Source organism: Bos grunniens, chromosome 28 (assembly GCF_055505025.1).
Source record: "Bos grunniens cultivar Pamir isolate PY7600 chromosome 28, Bosgru_T2T1.0, whole genome shotgun sequence".
NCBI classification, from domain to species: domain Eukaryota; kingdom Metazoa; phylum Chordata; class Mammalia; order Artiodactyla; family Bovidae; genus Bos; species Bos grunniens.
In genome coordinates this window covers 2,909,068-2,928,270 of record NC_141192.1, presented here as the reverse complement: position 1 = coordinate 2,928,270, position 19,203 = coordinate 2,909,068, and the positions used below count along the sequence as shown (strand labels likewise).

The following is a 19,203-nucleotide window of genomic DNA, read 5'->3' as shown; positions in this document are numbered from 1 at the left end:
GGAGAAAGTTCTTCCCTGGTTAACCCTTGCCTCTGGAAATTCAGCCACAGCAGGCATCACACCTCCTATGGCGTTACCACATGTGGCCTTCCCAAAAGCATATGGTCATATGCATCAGAACACTAACCAAGCCCAGATGACCTGGCTTTCCCAAGCCAGCATCATCAGGGAGCCCAGCCAATTCCAAATGACTGTCTCTGGGTTCTGGAGACCAAGCTTTGGATTTGGGCTCTACTCAGCAGAAATGAATGGTGAACCAGAAATCCAGACACTGGCCCACATTTCCTCTTGCTTAAGGTTATTTTGTGGACTGGATGGGCCACTAGCTTGAGGCAGGATTGCGTGGTCCTTAGAGGGACCGCACATCTCGCTTAGTGCTCATCCAGCCCAGGGAGGCATCGCTTATATTTCCCGTGCCGAGAGAGCATCCTGAACCACACACCCCCTCCTGATCTGGGCAGAGGGCCCATGAGTCCATGAGCCCCCTGTGCTTTTCACGCTTTTTGGTTTTGGTTCCAGGCTTTGGAAAGTGATTTTGTCAGCGCCAACCTGCACCACTGGATAGACCTCATTTTTGGGTACAAGCAGCAGGGGTCAGCTGCAGTGGAGGCTGTTAACACCTTCCATCCCTACTTCTATGGTGACAAAGTGGACCTCAGCAGCATCAGCGACCCCCTGATCAGAAGCACCATCCTGGGGTTCGTCAGCAACTTTGGACAGGTGCCCAAACAGGTACAACATGCCATGATTCTTGTCTTACTTTCTCAAAAGAGTGTGTGCAGGGTGAGCTTGGATGGAAGAGAGAGTGAGGAGTAGGTGAGGACTGGAGAGATAAAATGGCCTGCAGTCACCTCCCTATGCCTTTAATTGTTGTTGTCACTCAGTCACTCGGTTGTGTCCGACTCTTTGCAAGCCCACGGACTACAGCAAGCCAGGCTTCCCTGTCCTCCACTATCTCCAGGAATTTGCTTAAGTTCATGTCCATTGAGTCCATGGTGCTATCTAACCATCTCATCCTCTGCCACTCTCTTCTTCTGGGACTTTAATATCAAGGTTTAACTCTCCGTAACCCATTGATGTCAAGGGAGGTGATGATATCATTAACAATGATGGAGGCTACATCCATCTGTGACCCATGTGATAGACACTATGATAAATACACAGTATTTAATTCTTTATATAGGTTTGTTGTGAAGATTAACCAAGTGCATGAAAGCGTCTGAAATATGATTAACATTCAAAAAATGTAACTTGTGTGATTCCCTCCTTGAATCCTCTCTTAAGTTCTGAGTACGGGGATCATACAGATTGGGAATCTGAGGCTCTGAGAGGCTGAATAAATAACTTGCCCACACTTGCACCCTTGGCAGGTGTCAGCAGTGAGCCCTTGCCCCATCTGGCCGGCTCCAAAAACTGCATCGTATTGGCCCCATTGTGAAAGCATCCAAGCTCTGCCCCCAGGGTGCCCGGGCCTTTTGCTCCACCAGCTCTATGTGCATCAGGATAGTCCCGCAGAGATGTGAGATTGTGCGTTCACAATGACATCTTGAGGCCTATTTAGCTGATCCCAGCCCCATTGATCTTCAAGCTCCCATTTGGTGTAGAGATGTCTTTCCCTGAGCATAACCATTTGGAGGCAGAAGCATGGCCCCATGGACCGTGGGGTCGCAGCCTAAGCAGTCAGGAACCACACCAGAAAATGAATACATAGGCCCAGCCAACTCGAGACCATCCTGGGCAACAGCCTTCCCCATCTGTAACCATGAGGCTTGGGTGGGCTCATCTAATAACATCACTTCTGTCTGGCCTTATTGTGACATGCTCAGGTTCATGCAGCTCCGAGGTAAGGGGAATGTGGAAAGGCCTGAGGGTGACTTGGAGATGTGAGTTTGCAAATGTGAGTTTGGCCAAGGAAGGCTTTGTAGACAGGAGAGAATTTCAGGAAAAAAGCTAGAGTAGCTAAACGGTTTCATTTCTTTAATTTTAAAAATATTATTCTAGAAATAAATAATTTGAAGTTGTAGTCCACAAGCAAAAATATGTTAATATCAGTAGGATCATGGAATGTACACTCTTTAAATTCTGATTTTAAGTAATGAGATATTATACTCCATAATGTCTTACGGAAAAACTCGAACGAGTTTTTTGACCAACCCAATACGAGTTTCTAAAAAATATTTCTAAAACAATCGTCAGAGTTAGAATTCCCCAGGGGTTGCAGCTTGAAGGCAAGATCAAACGCTTTGGGACCGTGCACTGTTCCAAGGGGCTTTGCCTGCGAAAGCCCTTACGAGGTCCAGCCCGGTGCCTTCGTTAGTCTAATATGCATGAAGAACGTTCTTTAATGCTCACTTAAAAATCATGTGATTTCTGTTTGTATTGATCACCCACCCGACTTTTCTAGATAGTCTAGCATCTGGTCCAGGGCTGTAACAAGGCTCCTCGGAGATCCCGGGGCTGCCTGCTGAGCCCCACCTCCGTCCTTGAGCCCAGCCATGGCCAGTTCCACCCCCATCATGGCGCGCCACGGATGTTTCCATCTGGAAGCAGAACTCTGTGCTGCTGGCTGAAGAAACCAGCCTAGCACGAGCCCAGTCAGGGAGTGAGGGTGGAGAGCTGGAGCAGGCCTCAGCTGCATTCTCAAGCCCAGCACCGAGGATTCTGCCAGGCAGCCTGGCCTTGCACTTCAGACTGTGTCCAGTTATGCAAAAGTTTGGCATTAAGGACAATTTGAGAGCTCTAAGAAAAATGAAAATAAGGCCGCTAATGGGGTTTGCCTGTGCTCTTAAGAATACTTGAATGGTTGCTATTAAAGAACTCTGTGTTGATGCCCAGATGGATGGGCCTGCAGAGGATTTATAACGAAAAAGAGAAAATATGAGAAATAGCTCAAGCAAATGAAGAGAGACATGAGCTAGGGAGGAAAGAGGGTCATTCTGACCCTTTGGCAGGAAAGGTAGCTCTCCCAGCTGGGGACCAGAGGCTCCTCAGGGGGCTCATGACTTGCTCAAGCAGCTTGGAGAAGAGGACGGATTTGGCTTCCAAGAGAGTTCTCTGCCAGCCCTGCACCATGGCCTTGAGAAAGTAGCCGCCCCTGACTGAGCCCCAGTCCCCTCTCCTGCAACATCCAAAGGGTGAACCAGATGATTCTGTTTCAGCTCACCTCGGTCAGGAGCAAGCTCAGCCCCAGCAGCGCCCAGGGCAGAGGCACAGCTGGGACTGCCCAAGGACGGCTCCCCTCTGTCCATCTGTTCTAACGACCGGCACGGCACGTGTCTGTCTGCTTGCCTCTCTCTGCAGCTCTTTACTAAACCCCATCCGGCCCGGACTGCCGCAGGGAAGCCTTCCCCTGGCAAGGACATCTCCACGCCTGCCAGCCTGCCCGGGCACCCGCAGCCCTTCTTGTACAGCCTGCAGTCGCTGAGGCCCTCCCAGGTCACTGTCAAAGGTGAGCTCCTGGTCCTGCTTTGGGTGGTGTCCTGTCCTGGAGCTGTCCCTCAATGACTGGTGTTCTTCTGGAGGTTCAGGGGTGCAGGCTGGGGCAGAGGCTTGGGGTCTGACTGCCCAACTGTGTCTCCAGTCGCATCAGGAGTCTGGGGAGGCCTCTGCTCTGGAAGTGTCTGGGGCCACCTCTGTTACAGCCTGACTTCTGAAGACCCACCTGTCTGTTGAGACAAACACTCCTGTCTCTTTCATGTGCACACACCCCTATCAATACACACAGACACACACACACACACACACACACACACACACACAGACCCCTCCTCACCTCCAGAAAAATGAAAGTAAGAAGGGCCGCTAAAGGGGTTTGCTCTTTGCAGTACTCAAATGGCTGCTATTAAAGAATTCTGTGTTGATGCCCAGATGGATGGGCCTGCAGAGAATTTATAAAGAAAAAGGGAAACTATTAGAAGAAACAGCTCAAGATGGTAGCCCCCACTCTGGGGCCCGCAGTCGCTGTTGCTCCTACCACCCAGGTGGGCCTGCAGCCACCAGCTAGGGGCAGGCGCCTGAGGCCGACGGCCCCCGGGCAGGTCCCAGCCCTGCCCCTGGAGGAACTGGGTGTGTATGACGTCCACCCTGGGGCCTCACTGCTCTGGGGAAGCCTACCTGGAACAGCTTTCTGGCCCCAAGGAGTATAAGGCCAGACTTGTCAGGGTTTTCTCTCTTGAATCCAAGAGCAGTGTCCTTGGCACCCCCAGCCTTGCTAGACCTGATGCCTGGAAGGTGGGGAAGGACAGAGCCCCGCCCCCGGCTCCTCTGGCTTTGTGCGGTCTGCCCTGCCAGCCTCGGTTCCTCTTCCCTTGGCATCAGCCCATAAGAGACACTAAAGACCTGCATGGCCCACACTTCATGTATGTGTTAAGTCTGGGGAGAGACCCAGGGCCCGGGGACCCAGCTTGGGGCCAGAGGTAACATGGCCCCTAGAGGGAGGCCCAGGAGGAAGGGACCAGGACAAGGAGAGGCTCCTGCCCGGCTGGGTGGGCTCTGCCGGCTCCTCTCTGGGCCCAGCTAAAGCAGGTATCGTCCTTTGACAAACAAGCTCCTCCCTACTGACTGGGGAGCAGATATGTACCTCTTCTCCCTAGGCTCGGAATCCCCCAAAGGAGCCATCGGCCACATCGTTCCTACGGAGAAGACCATCCTGGCCGTGGAGACAAACAAGATGCTGCTGCCCCCACACTGGAGCAGGACCTTCAGCTGGGGCTTTGACGACTTCAGCTGCTGCCTGGGCAGCTACGGCTCTGACAAGGCGAGTGGCGCCGGGGGCGGGTGGCCCCAGGGCCTCGGCCTGCTGCTGGCTGCGGCAGAGGTGGTCGGGAGACCGGCGGGCCAAAGCAGCCACAGCTGCCCACACCCCCACTTCCTCCACGTGCCCGCGCCCCCAGCCTGGGGATGAGAGGGTTTGAGCGACCATGCCAAGAGCCCGGTGGGCTAAGCCTCCCCCCGTGTTACCAGGGGTCGAGCTTGTAAGTGGACATGCTGCCACGTCCGCAGTGTCTCTGCTGCTGGCTGGTCACTTGGCTGCATTGAGAAGGCCCAGGTGGTTACTCAGTTTGGGTGGAAAGTCTTAGGGGCCCCTCTGGCCCCTCCTCTGGCTCAGACTCAGAGGGCACAAACTGAACATTCTGCAGGCCGCCAGGAGCAGGCCACTGGGCTACTGGTCCTCCACGCCTGTGCGAGGCCATCCGCTCCTCTCTACCTTCTTGACGTGGCCTCTGGCCCTGTTTTCTGCCCTTGCTCCGCTCCCCCCTTAGCACGTGGCATGAATTCCCTGCTTACCGAGCTTTCCCTCCCCTCCCTAGCCTTCCCCCACCCCCCTGCAGGAGGCAGCCAGCAAAACTGGCCCCAGATGTCCCCACCTCCTGAAAGTGGGCTCTGCTTTTCCCAAGCTCACAGGGCATGTCTGCTGTGTCCCCAAACCCTCCTGCTTACTTGCCTCTTCCCACCTGTTCCTTGGGTGTAGGCGCTCTCTGGAGACATACCCGGGCAGCCTGTCACCAGGGCTTCTCTTGAACAAATGGCCTGACCCTCGGTTTCCACAGCACACAATCAGGCCGGTGGAAGCAGCCAGATCTGCCCGCATCCCCCCGTCGCCTTGTGCCAGCTCCCTGCCCGGTGCAGGCTCTGGCGCCAGTGTTCATCTCGCTTGCCTCATCTCCCGCAGATCTTGGTGACATTTGAGAACTTGGCTGCCTGGGGCCGCTGTCTGTGTGCTGCATGCCCATCCCCCACGACCATCATCACCGCCGGGACCAGCGCCGTGGTGTGTGTTTGGGAGCTCAGCATGACCAAAGGCCGCGCCACAGGCCTGCGCCTCAAGCAGGTACGGAACCTCCACAGGGGTGTTGGCTCAGGGGAGGTGTAGCACCTCTGGCAGGTTCGGTGTCTACATGCTCCAGCTCCCAAGCGCTGAGAGCTCTGCCTCTCTGGGGAGCTGAGAGCGCAGAGGGCACACGGGTCCATGTCATTCATGGGCAGTTTCGTGTCTTCGGGTGGATTTGACGAGCACACAGGGCTGGTGCTTCCACGGACACCTGCGCCTCAGCGAGAGACGCTACCTACACAGCAGGGCCAGGAAATCGGGAGCCTTTGCACTGGGAGATGTTTTTTAGCATTCTTCACAGGCACCTTACGTGAACAGCCTCATTTTACCTCCTCATTTTGCCCTGTCATAGGAATCATTATCATCCCCACTTCACTGGTGAAAAACCAAATCAAAGAAGTTAAGTGCCTTGTCCAAGAGCATAGAGTCAGAAAGTAAAAGACTGTCTCCAAATAGGGGTGATTGTGGCAGACACAGGAGCAAGAGACCAGGAGGCAGAAAGCTCGTCCAGTCTTACCTCGCAAACCACAGCTGCCAGGAATAAGAAACAGAGTGAAACTGACCGCTCACTTAAGGTTCTGCATGTTAACTGTAATCTTGGGAAGCAGGTACCCTTAGTGCCACTTTCAGATGAGAAATGTGAGGCTCGGAAAGGCCAGACTTGCATTTAAATCTGACTCTAAGCCTTGTGCTTTCCCCTGCATACACTTGAAGTTGCTGGAGAATATCTCTAGGAGACACTTCCATCTCCAAATGCAATTCATGTTTCCATCTGTGTTTTAGTGATCCATACAGCCCCAAAGTGACCAAAAAAAAAAAAATGTTAACCATACGAGGCTTGCCACTGACCAGATTTCCCAAACTGGACATGTTACACTCGAAATGATGCTGGGTTTCTCTGGATGCTTTACTAATCAGTGGGTCTCCCCAGAGCCTGCCCTTATTCCCTGGCACCACCCCCAGCACATGCATGGTACATAGCAGTGGACATTCAACAAACGTGAGGTGAGGGAATTCGAGGGTCAGTGCTGAGGGAGCTGGTTAGTCCTGCAGAGACCATGGCACCTACCGGGAGGCAGCTGTGCAGGTCGAGTATGGGCTGCCTTCACCCAGACTCTCCAGGGAAGTCCTCCCAAGCCAGGCTTAGAGCCTTCTGTCTTTTCACATCTTCACTTTCCTGACCTGCGTGAAGAGACTGTGCACCTGTTATGGGGATGGAGAATCCACCTCTCCCAGGCATCACTCCAGGGATGAGGGGATCCAGCCCAATCCCAAAGACACCTTGGGGAGCCAGGGAAGTGACCCCCCTCCATTGCCCTTCCAAGGTCCTGGTTAGTGGTGAAGATGCAGTGTAAAAGCCCCAGTATCGACAGTATAAAATGTAATTCATCATCCTCTCCTAGCTATAAATCAAGACAAAAAGGTGGGGGAATCCCACATGCTCTTATTTCCTAAGTGAAATAAAGTACTTTATCATTTACCCAAAGAGGCTAACACAGCCTTGGGGATCCCTCAGAGAAAGGGGTCCCTCCCTTACTTATAGACTTGTAGACAGAGAAGTCATCATTAAATAGTTTCATTAACAGTTTTTTTAAGTATTTTATTTCTGAATATTACAACATGAAAGACATATTTCAAAGTCAAATGATTATCTATAATCCATATAAAAATGTTCATCCTTACATGCTCTGATCCCCAGATATACATATTTACATCCTTCTGATCATCGTGTAGATACGTTGATTCCATTTTCACCCAGCCTATCAAATTGTTTCCGCTTTTCTACAGTTTCTATAATTTACATTTCAATTGTTCCATTTTATTCCATCTCCATAAAATTACATTTCAATTGTTTCATGTCAATGTACCACAGCTTAATAAACCGTTTCTTCCAAAACTAGACAATTACATTGCTTCCAATTTTAACTATTTTAAATAGTGCTGCAGAAAACATCTTAGATTGCTGTTTGCTTCTGATTAATCATTTCCTTATAGCAAATTTCAAGAAGCAGAATTACAGAACAGTGACATAATGCTTTCTATAATGGCTCTGCAGTTTCACAGTGCCACCGCAATCAAGAATGCCCATTTCACCACAACATATCCAGAACAGGGAATTATTTTCAGAGGTTTGTATTTTATTTTTTGCTACTTTAGTTAGGTATAAGGTGATATAGTGGAGCTATTTTAATTGGCCATGATGAGAGGTATTATTCTGAGAACAGAAGAGCCAATGGAGAACGTTTAAAATTGCTGTCCTCCTTCATTTTTTCCCCAGGCCTTCCCAAATAGGGAGTGGTGCTGACTGCCTCCAGGCGCTTTAGCTTCCAGGCTGGTGAGAGGCTTACAGAGGTGGGCAGTGCCCACGCACACGGTGGTCCCTGCCTCTCCCACGCTTCCCCCAAGAAAGCAGAGGCCCCACTCCAGTAACAGACAGCTCACACAGGCACTGGGCTCCCAGCCGATGTCTCTGCATCCCCCATCTTCATACCTGGGTCCCCAGCCTGCACGCTCTGGAGTTGTCCTGTCCCCGGAAGTCAGAACTTAGCCATTAGGCAGAGTTCATTCTGGGAAAACCACCAGAAAGCTCCTGTCAAGCCCTCTGCTTTCCTCTCTTCTTTCAGACAGTTTTCACTTCCCTAAAATGGCACCCCACTCCAGTACTCTTGCCTGGAAAATCCCATGGACAGAGGAGCCTGGTGGGCTACAGTCCATGGGGTCGCTAAGAGTCGGACACGACTGAGCAAGTGACTTCACTTTCACTTTTCACTTTGATGCATTGGAGAAGGAAATGGCAACCCACTCCAGTGTTCTTGCCTGGAGAATCCCAGGGACGGGGAAGGCTGGTGGGCTGCTGTCTGTGGGGTCGCACAGAGTCGGACATGACTGAAGCAACTTAGCAGCAGCAAGTAGCCCCTGAGGTGACCCCAGCCTTCTTCCATGGGTCACATCCATCAGATTGGTGCCATGTTAGGATCCATGGAGCACAGATGGGAATCTGCAGCTGAACTTGTAATTATTGTGACCAGGCCAAGTGACCACTTTGAAACATGATGCTCAACCTCATTGACTCAATGAGTGAGTGGCAGACAGTCCTGAGGGTGGAGCTTTACCGCCAGATGAGGGGAGAGTCAGGCTTCAGAGAGCCAACTCTGCACTTCTCAGGCTGATTGCAGAGGACAGCAGGCATGTGTGTGCATGCCAGCTCTCACGCCAGGCTGGCCTGGCAGCTGTAATGGAAACCACACCACAGCCAGCAGCAGCAGGCCAGGGATCCCAGTGTGCCTGGGAGGCATCCCTAGTCCCCCAGGAACATGTCTGTGCGAAGCAAGGCCTCTGGCCAGGTCGGGACACATAACTATCCATCAGCCAAGCCACTATCCTCCTAGGCCAACCTGAGAGCCAGGACTGAGGCCCCGAGTCACCAGCTGCTGGGCAGCCAGACTGGATATGAACGTGGATCCTTTGGACTTGAAAAGTCAAACCTTTTAAACTATGACCTGACTTCCCCGCCTTCTCCCAGCACACGTGTTTCTGAGGTTCCCTTAGTGTGATGATCAAATTTGAGCATGCATGAAATTCTCCGGACAGCTTGTGAACACCCAGGTTTGGGGGCCCCACTCCCAGAGTTTCTGATTCAGTAGACCTAGGAGGGGCCCAAGAATATGCGTTTCTGACAAGTTCCCAGATGATTCTTGAGCCACTGGTTGGGATACCACACACGGCAGACCAGCAGCCACTTCAGATTGCAAGACAACATGGGGGGCAGAGAGCACGAGGGAGCTGCTGGGTCTCCGTCTGAGTGTGATAAAAAGGACTACTGACTCTCCCCCTCTGGATTTCAACCCTGGAAAGGAATGGTTCTGAGAAGCCAGCCACACACCCGTGAATACACACGCGCACACACACAGACTCACACACACACACCCGACAAATGCTGCAGTCACTGGATCACTCTGAATCTCTGTTCTCGCATCTGGGGCCCAACAGGAAAAGGGAGCGTGGAGTATCTCCGGAGTGACTGGATCAAGGGCCGCTCTCATAACCTGCACTTTCACCCCCTGTCCCTAGGCCTTGTACGGACACACGCAGGCTGTCACGTGCCTGGCAGCATCAGTCACCTTCAGCCTCCTGGTGAGTGGCTCGCAAGACCGCACGTGCATCCTGTGGGACCTGGACCACCTCACCCATGTAGCCCGCCTGCCCGCCCACAGGGACGGCGTATCTGCTGTTGCCATCAGCGACGTCTCGGTGAGCCTCCTCTTTCTCAATGTCTGTATCCTCAACATGTCTATGATTCTTCATGGTGACATGGTGGACAGTCGCCTGAGAAAACCCGGGGGCAAAGACCACCCCAGAGTGTATAGAGGCCCCAGATATGTGGGATATTCTCTACACAGGCAGAGTGGTGCCATCAACAATCTCAATTTTGGTCTTGATTTTATGTTTTGCTTCTTTATTTTTTTCCCTCAAGGAGGTGGGCTGGTGGGAGGTGTCTGTTCTGACATGAGCATCGGGGAGCTGGGGAAGGAAGTTGGCTTTGGTGAGGGGTCTTCTGGGTTTGATTGACTGATCCAGCCAGTTGACTGCGAATCAGCGTGAGCTTGGCGAGCACCTCTGGTCTCCAAGTCAGGAAACACGTCTGCTTGTCCCTGCACACTGGCTACCAAAGACAGGCCTGTCAGGAAGCCTGCCACGTGTGTGTGTGTGTGTGTGTGTGTGTGAGAATATGTGTAGACAGTACATGCATATACACTGTGTATAACGTATATACGTGTGTGTATACCAGTGTGGAGCTTCTGCACTGGAAGCCTCATCATAGGGTGTGGGGTTTTCTGAGGCTCTGCATCTGCTGATAGGAAAGCTGAGGGGCCTGGAGCACGGGTAGGCTGAGCAGTTGTATCACAGGAGGAGAAAGAGGCCATGGAGGAGACTTCTGCTGCTAACTGCGGCTGAAAGTGATGCTCCAAGTGGGCTTCAATCCAGGAAGAACATTAGATGGGGAAAAAGAGGATGGATGGATGGGTGGGTGGGCAGCTGGAGGGATGAACGTGTGGACAGATGGAGGGTGGGTGGGTAGACGGATGGATGTTGCTGAAGGGATGAATGGGTGGATGTAACAGGGAAAGCACCAAGTTCTGGTATGGAAGAAAATAAACTCATAAGGAATGATGTCCCCGGCCCTTAGAGAAGACCGACATCAGGACAACAGCTTGTTTGACTCACCTTGTCCTGGAGCTGACTGAGTTCCAAAGTGCTGGCTGGGTGCTGAGCAGAGATATATCAGACATGGGCCTCAGGCAGACTCCACCAAACAGTTCCAAAAGGGACATGATGGCGCTCAGCCCCGGGCACTGCAGAGGGCGTGGAGCTCCCGACATCCCTCCTGTGGTCAGGGCAAGGTTCAAGGCAGAGCCCCAGATGGCTCTTGGCGTCCTTGGTGGGTCCTTGGTGACAGTGACCACAACTCTACTGGACACAAAATAGACAAGGAGTTAAGGCACGAACACTCAGACGTAAACATTTCAGGAGATGCAGTGAGGAAATTTCTCCTCCGAAATTCCTCCGAGGAGACCTTACCCTACGTTATGAATACATGCAGTCATTCAAGCCCCTGTTCCCTGCCCCCACCAGGGGTCGTCCAAAGCTGCTTCACAGGGGTGGGGCCGGCCAGCCAGGTGTAGACCCCGTGTCCAGGCCTGGGATGATACCCTGGCTGGGTCTTTTATGCCAGTCAGTAGGCTGCTGGGGAGAGTGCTGTGGGAGGAGTCCAAAGGGTGAGCCAGTCAGTTTGTGCTGGCGAAAGCAGTACCCAGTGCCGGATTTCAGTATGAGAAGAACCAGGAATGTGCCGCTGTGTGGAAGCACAGCAGGCCTGAGTCACCGGGCAGAAGTGGATGTCTTAGGAGGCCTGAGAGTGCCTTGGTTAGTCTTCAGAAGACGGCCGGTGGAGGGTGCTTGGGTGTGCAAACTGAGTGACTGGACAGATGGACAGGCAGTGATCTCAACCTGAAGTGAAGCCCCGTCTCACTGCTGCAGGGCACCATCGTCTCCTGTGCGGGAGCCCACTTGTCCCTGTGGGATGTCAACGGACAGCCACTGGCCAGCATTACCACGGCCTGGGGCCCAGAAGGAGCCATCACCTGCTGCTACGTGGTGGAGGGGCCAGCGTGGGACACAAGCCATGTCATCATCACTGGGAGTCGGGATGGCATGGTCCGGGTAGGTGTGCCTTGGGTGGAATAGGGCATGCTACAAGAAATGTGTTCATCTCCATTCTGTCCACTTCTTCTAAGGGTCAAATCTGCAGACTGCATTTAAACATTCCAGACCAGGTCCCTGCAGCATGTGAGGGCAAAGGCAAGGGTTTTTTTAATATTAATATAATACATAAAATTTTATATAACATATACTTCAACAATTAAAAAATACTTACTGTCATGTTATAAAAGCTGAATGGCCAAATGCATCAGAAGATAATTCATCACTGACAAGGGACGTATGGGCCGTCCTTTCATCCATTCACCCACTGGTCTATCCATCCGTCCAATAATCCATCCACCCATCTCCAGCTGCTTAGCTCTCTCTCTACTGCTGTCCATCCACTATTCCTTTCATCCACCCATTCTTTCATTCCTGCATTCACCCTTCCATCTACTCATCTGTCCACTTATTTGTCCCTCCAGCTATCCACCCACCTAACATCCACTGAACTCTGGCTGTGTCCCAAGCACCTCACACATAAGGGATCCAGAGGTTAATGATAAGCGAGTCCTTGTCCTCAAGATGTCACATGCTAGAAAACAAAGACAAACAGGAAGTGTCCATATGTGTCTCATGCTAAGAGTGGGATAATCAAAGAGCGCCATGCATGCTCTGAGGAAGGCCGTGGGGAGAGAAACCATCAGGAAACCAAGAAGACAGTAAAGGAGAAACGTTGGGGTGGGAGGGATAGTGTGGGAGGAGCAAAACGCAGGTGACGTTTCTGAGACTGACAGCGAGGAGGGAGGAATAAATAAGATGAGGGATGATTAAGAGCTTTACTCAAGAAACTGCCATCTGAATTCCACAATTTTTGAAAGGAAGTGTCAGTTGCATGCCTCGAGGTATTCAAGAAAATGCTCTTTGAATTCTATACGCATTTGTGAAAGCTCACCGTGGGCCAGCCAGCAGGGCTGAAACGCAGCCCTATCCTCCAGGACCCTCCATTCCCAAAGTCTGAGAATCATCAGAGAGTGATGCTTCAGGAAGCAGAATGAATAACAGGGTGGGGGGCCAAGTGGAGAGTGGATTTATTTCCAGAAGAGGAGGTGGCGTTTCAGCTGAGCCCTGAGGGTGAGAAGTCAGGGCGTACAGAGAAGGCCATGCAGGCTAAGGGGTCAGGGTGCGTGGACGGCAGAGATGACACCGAGGAGAGCCTGCTGGGAAGTCCCCTTGCAGGGCCTCGTCTGTGGGCTGGAGGAGCACAGGGTCTCTGCCGAGGGAAGGGCATCCTGGGCTGGCTAAAACACAAGGAGATCACGAGGGTCAGGGCAGGGTGGGCCGCAGTCTGCCCTGTGGGTCAGTCAGAGGAGCCCGGCTGGCTGGGGGCAGCTGCACCTCCTTCGTGGGCCCCAAGAGCAGGAGCGCGAGTCTTCAGGCACTCCGCTCTTGTCCACTCAGCGCGCTAACTGAGCTCCCGGGGCGGCCCAGCGCTGGGCTAGACCCGGTGCTGCGCTCACAGCAGCCTGCACAGGAGGCTGCTCATTGTCCTGCGGGGAAAGAAAGTCCAGGCTCAGCAAGTGAGATGCCGTGTGTGGTCAGCCTCAGGGCGCTCGCCACAGATCTGGCACCATACGGAGAGGACGGGAAGTCGTGCTGCTGGGTGTAAGGAGGCCTCTGGGAATGGTGGCAGGCAAAGCGGGCACTAGCTAAGTAAAATGACAATGAGCTGACTGCTGAGTCTCGTCCCTGCAGGTAAGAGGTCGGGGAAGGTGCCCTGCGACCCAGGGGTGGGGAGGGAACTCATCCCGTCTACGGCAGCCAAACTTGCCTGCAGGCAAACTGAAGCCTAAGCAGGCTTTTATGCTGAGAATATGTTAACATCAGAAGTGAAATGGGGCCATGCCCCCTCCTGTCAGGGTCCCCCAGGTGTGGAGGAAAGGATGGCCCCGAGCCTGCGGACAGGTTCATTGCCCCAGCCCACGGCATGTTCTCTGTTCTGGGCAGATCTGGAAGACTGAAGATGTGAAGATGTCCGTTCCCGGGCAGGCAGCGCCAGAGGAGCCATGGGCTCCATCATCTCCAAGCCCCAGAGGTAACTACTATGCTCCTGGTTCCCGGGGGCACCCTTGCCTCGCTCAGCCCTCCCTCCCCTCTTCTCTCCTCTGCCGAGAGCTGCAGCTCCAGCCAGGCCTACAGAGACCAGGGAAGACAGTGAGTTTCTTGGGTTGTTGACAGATCTCAGGTCAGGAGCACAGTTTTCTGTGAGCTGGTGGTGGAGCATGAATCCATGTTGAGAAGCCCCACTGAGGCCCAGCCTCACCCTTCAGGGACCAGCTGGCTCTGGGATGCTCCTCGGGCCTCTGAACAGTGCTGGTGGTGGTTGTCGGGGCTGCCGAGCTCCAGAAGGGGCCACACCCAGCCGAGCTTGGTTTGATGCTATCCATCTTCCTGGGTGACTCTTAAATGCTAAACTCCCCAGCCCAGGACCTGGGTCCATCCAACTGGCCACTGGCCTGGACTGCCAGGCTGCAGACAGAAGCAGGGATGGCTTTGCTGCGTCCCGGGGCGAGGAAGTGGCTCCATCGGCCTCAGTCTGCCCTGTTGTCCCTGACTCAGCAGCCCCTACTCTCCACGGCAAGTTCCTCAAAGTAGGTCTGAGGGTGGTTTGCATCAGCATGGCCCAGGAGGCTCATGGAACATTTAGATGTGGGTCCTAACCTCAAGGAAAAGATTGGAGAAGGATAGAGTTCCCATATCTAACAAGCCCCCGGGTGACTGCCAGTATCAGCAGAGTAAAAGAGCCGCCGCTCAAGAGCCGCCGCTCTGCAGCAGAGCCCTCTTTGGGGTGTAGCATTTGGGCCTGGAGTAAGATAATCTGACCTCACTTCTGTCACCGTGGCCTCTGACATCAGCGCCACCAGGGCCACCTTCACAGAGCTGGGAGGGACAGAGCTGACTGGGAGCAGTTTCCACCATTCACCCCTCCGTGTGTTCTCTTATTTCTCACGGCAACCCCATGAAGACAATACTACGATGATGCCTGGGTGAGAAGGGGCCTGAGGCATGGAGCAGTTCAGCAACTGGCCTAAAGTGGCCCGAAGCCATTACCACCATAGCTCTCATTTCTGCCCCAGAGTAGATACGCCCACTCCCAGAGCAAGCTCCTTGGCCAGGGCCAGACCATCCCTCCAGGATGAACGCAGACAAACCTCACTCCTGGGAGTCCTGCGTGGCCTCTCTCTTGTCATCATGGGTTCTTCTGGTTCTTTCTGCATCCCGGGACCCATGATCATCCACTAGAGAGAACTTTCCGGATTGTGGAGACTTGTCTTCTGCAGGGAATAGCGATTTTTAGTTCATTTCTAAAATGTGCTCCATACCTCCTCGATTCATTTAGTCACGGATTCATGGATTCTTCGTCCACACAAGCAGACACGGGCATTGGCTGAGCCCCTGCTAGGTCCTGGAATCTACATGGGAATCCCTTCCTTCAACATAATGCCATCAGACGATACCCTTGTCAGGAACATAGACTGACCCAGAATGGTGACCTCACAAGACTCTACAGCCCCTGGGATTCAGTTCACTGGTCCTAAGGTCTCTAGGGTCCTTTGGGACCACAATGAATCAGCCCATCACAGTGTAAAAAGAGTCCTGTGCATTCTTAGGAGCTCACAGTTCTTTGGAGGACAGAGGCCAAACTCTCTCCCCAGCCCCCACCCATTTGGAGGAGAGCTAGAACAGAGTTCTTATTCTCCCCCTGCTCATGACGTGTTCTGTGGCATACCAGCGTGAGAGCACGCCACCTTAATCTCGGGCTCAGCTGACCACTTCTGAAGCTACTGAGCTCTGATAAGCTAAAGGCATTAGCTCAGCCCATGGTTGGTAAGTGGGTGTCTGAGCCAGAGTGTTAGCTGCGTGGGTAGGTAATGGATGAAGGGACAGATGAACGAAGGGCATCTCAGAGCCGTTCCACTGGTTCTGGAAGTGCCAATGGATTTGCGGTTTCCACTCAGGATCGAGAAGGTTGTGCTCATTGGGAAGGGGGTCTAGTGAGATGAGAAGCAAGATGAAAATCAGGAAACAAAGTTCTAAACCCAGCTCTGTCTCCTGCAACCTCTCCGGTCCTCAGTTTCCCTCTCTGTCAATAGAGGTACTTCCTGTGCATCCTAACTTGTAGGAAGCAGATGACAGAAAACTAATCCCATAGACAAAGATCTCCTCAACAAAATGCAGGCCATGATTATCATTTTCTCGGATTACTAGGAGACTTCTCCCCTAACACACCGGCCGATGGCACGAGGGGACTTACCTGATGGTGTCGGGCGGACGGGAGCCTCAGGCCCATGTCCATCTGCTGTCTGTCCTGACCAGCCTGAGGTCACCACTGCCAAGAAGAATTGATTGCTCTGCTTGTGGTCACAGTTCAAAGGAGGCTTCGGATGAAATGACCCAAGGGCACAGACATATTCGTGAAAGTCAGGCCAGACCACTGCTTAGAGTCAGCAAATCCACGTGCAGGCTTGTGGACCTGCGCAACTGCAGGGCTCGCTGTGCTCCGAATACTACCTAGAACCGTTTTGCTGGAAGGGGACTAGTCCTCGGCTGACACACAGATACGTGCGCGTGTCTCTTGGTGTGTCTGTTACTGCATTCCTTGAATACCGTGAGAGGCAAGAAAGGAGTTCTCTGAGGGTACTGAGGATATGGGGGTTGCTGCATTTGTGCGCAGATGCCATCTAATTTCTGCCTGGAATTCATTTGTCATTTGCAGCCAAGACCAACCCAGTTGAGTTCAGTTTATTTTAGGAATCACTCAGTAGATTTGGTCTCAATCCGGTACACAAAAAGTCCGTGGGAAAAGCTTGGTTTGGGAACTCATGCACAAACACGACACATGCATGCATTTTCTGGAGCACAGAGCCGTGTGCCAGCGGGTCAGCCGGGACAGCGCGTCGCTACCGCCCTGACGGCACCCAAGCGACCTCACGGTGGCGGACCCAACTGAGGTCGCTCCACCTCACCCTCCACGAAGGAACTACCGTCTGTCCCCAAATACAGTCATTAAAATGAGTGAAATAGCAATCATTGAGCTCTATTTTTTGAAAACAAACATTCTCAGCATTTAATTATTGGTCATGGCGTGAGCGGATTTAGGTAAGTTGATAATGCCGACTTTATGTAATTTATTTTTACTAGGCAATTACAGGCTGCGTTACATCCTGGCAGCAAGGTATTGTGGAGTATCTTATTAAGCATAAAGCCAGTAAACACTGATGAACAATTTTGCTGAACTAGGCATGCAATTTAGAAAGCAATAATACACAAATCCAATTTGGTGCACAACGGACACCGCAGCGCGTCAGCACATGTAACCGCCACAGCCTGCAGATTAAATTGGGGCGGCCCTTTTTGCAACAGCACAGGCCAAGATTAAATATATTTTCCCCTCAATTTAACAAGTTGCTGACCGCAAATATAAATATATGTGTGTGTGTTTGCGGCCCTGCGTGTGGATGTATACACGCGTGTGTGTGAAACCGCTCGGGTTTTCTAACTGTCCTCTTGCACGTTCCTCATAGTTCACCGGTGGGAGAAGAATCTTGCCCTTTGCAGAGAGCTGGACGTCAGCGTGGCTTTGACAGGGAAACCCAGCAAGGCCAACTCTGCAGTGACAGCTCTGGCCGTGTCCAGGTAACCAGCTGGCTGCGCCCAGCCTCCAGCAGAGGGCGCTGTGCCGCCCCTAGGAAGCCCTGGCTGTTCCCCTCCGGACTCTGGGCCCTGGGAGGCGGCCTCACTCCAGGGACCCAGGAACCCAGGGGGCCCCAGCATGTACAGTAGCAAGATGGCCATGCAGGGCCCAGGAAATGGTTCTTAACACACATATTCTTGCTGCCTCTTTGTCCCTCTCACTCTATTGAATATCTACGAATTCATAAAGAAATCCAGAAGGTAAAAGTATATTGACTTGTAATTTTATCCTAAAGAGGGACTTTTTCCCTGAGGTCCCTTGATGATTGTAACGTTTGGTATGGTGGTTATCCTGCATTACAAAAATGCCTTTCAAGGGCTTGAAGCCAACATGGAATGGATGGGTGTCAGATACTACCCTTGGCAGCATTGTTTTATTCTTTACAATTACTCGATGGTAGAACTTAGAATCATTAGTCTGTCCTACACACTAGGCGAGTTAGTCTCAGGGGACCAGATCTTCAGGAGCCCTGTCCTTCTCCCCTCCTGCCCTGGAGTGGGGCACCCGAGTTCTGCTGTGGTGGGAAGGCCAGACTGAGGTGGGGTGGCTTAGGGTGGGGCGTATGGGAAGGGACAGAAGGCCCTGAGCCCTCATTCTTTGCTGAAGAACTTGCCCTTCCTTCTGCCTCCCAGCCTGGCTGCATAGCTCAAAGGACAGGAGATCCACCCAAAGACGCTGGAGGGAAAATGTCAGGGTCTTGCCCTGCTCCCCAGAGCCTCAGTGCCTGGGTGCATCCCCTCAGTGCTTCCAAAGCCATAACCCTCCTAGGTCAGAGCTCGCCCTGGGTCATAAGACTCTCCCCTGCTTCAGGTGGAGGCCAGGAGCAGGCTCTCCTCGGGTCCTGGCCTGAACCCCCTCCCCCATGTTGTAATGTCCTGCATGCAGTCTGGGATAAGCAGGGTGCACAGGTCTGCTTTAATACTCCTCTTTATTTTTTCTTTTCCCAAGAAACCAGACCAAACTCCTGGTCGGCGATGAGAAGGGAAGAATATTCTGCTGGTCTGCAGAGGGGTAGGAGACAGGAGCCGGTGGAGGCTCTGGCACGGCAGCCATGTGCCCCAACAGGCAGCAGTACCAAGTGGAGGGCTCAGACGCAGTGCCTGGGATGCAAAAGAAACTCCCAAGGCCTCCCTTCCAATGGGGTCCCAAAGAGGAGGCCACAGGCCGCTGAAGCTCCATACCCTGAACTTTGGCCTTGGATTACACAGGATACACATCAATAAAGCAGATACACGTGTGCATCAGGACCCGTAAGCAGCATGCTGGAAACTGGCTCAAGGGTGCCAACCAGCACTCGCAATTACACATGACTCACCTTTCAAAGGGCTTCTTGCACTGAAAAAACATTGGGTGGCTTACTGGAAACTAATGGGGAATATGGTATTGTTATTTTATTAAAACAACTATTTTCCAGATA

General features: G+C 52.6%; 1 protein-coding gene across 4 annotated transcripts in view; it reads left to right on the top strand.

Moving 5' to 3' along the window:
- The window catches only part of WDFY4 (WDFY family member 4), a 249,821-nt gene extending 230,618 nt beyond the window's left edge, over positions 1–19,203 (top strand). For 3 of the 4 annotated variants that reach the window (XM_086381616.1, XM_086381619.1, XM_086381620.1), the window contains 9 exons: positions 520–732; positions 3,301–3,448; positions 4,572–4,756; positions 5,672–5,830; positions 9,902–10,081; positions 11,870–12,052; positions 14,039–14,126; positions 17,617–17,728; positions 18,735–19,203. In XM_086381616.1, the coding sequence (XP_086237742.1) occupies positions 520–732; positions 3,301–3,448; positions 4,572–4,756; positions 5,672–5,830; positions 9,902–10,081; positions 11,870–12,052; positions 14,039–14,126; positions 17,617–17,728; positions 18,735–18,801 (1,335 nt within the window). In that variant the 3' untranslated portion in view covers positions 18,802–19,203. The remainder of the gene's footprint in view (positions 1–519; positions 733–3,300; positions 3,449–4,571; positions 4,757–5,671; positions 5,831–9,901; positions 10,082–11,869; positions 12,053–14,038; positions 14,127–17,616; positions 17,729–18,734) is intronic. The other variant, XM_086381617.1, reaches the window with a different exon arrangement.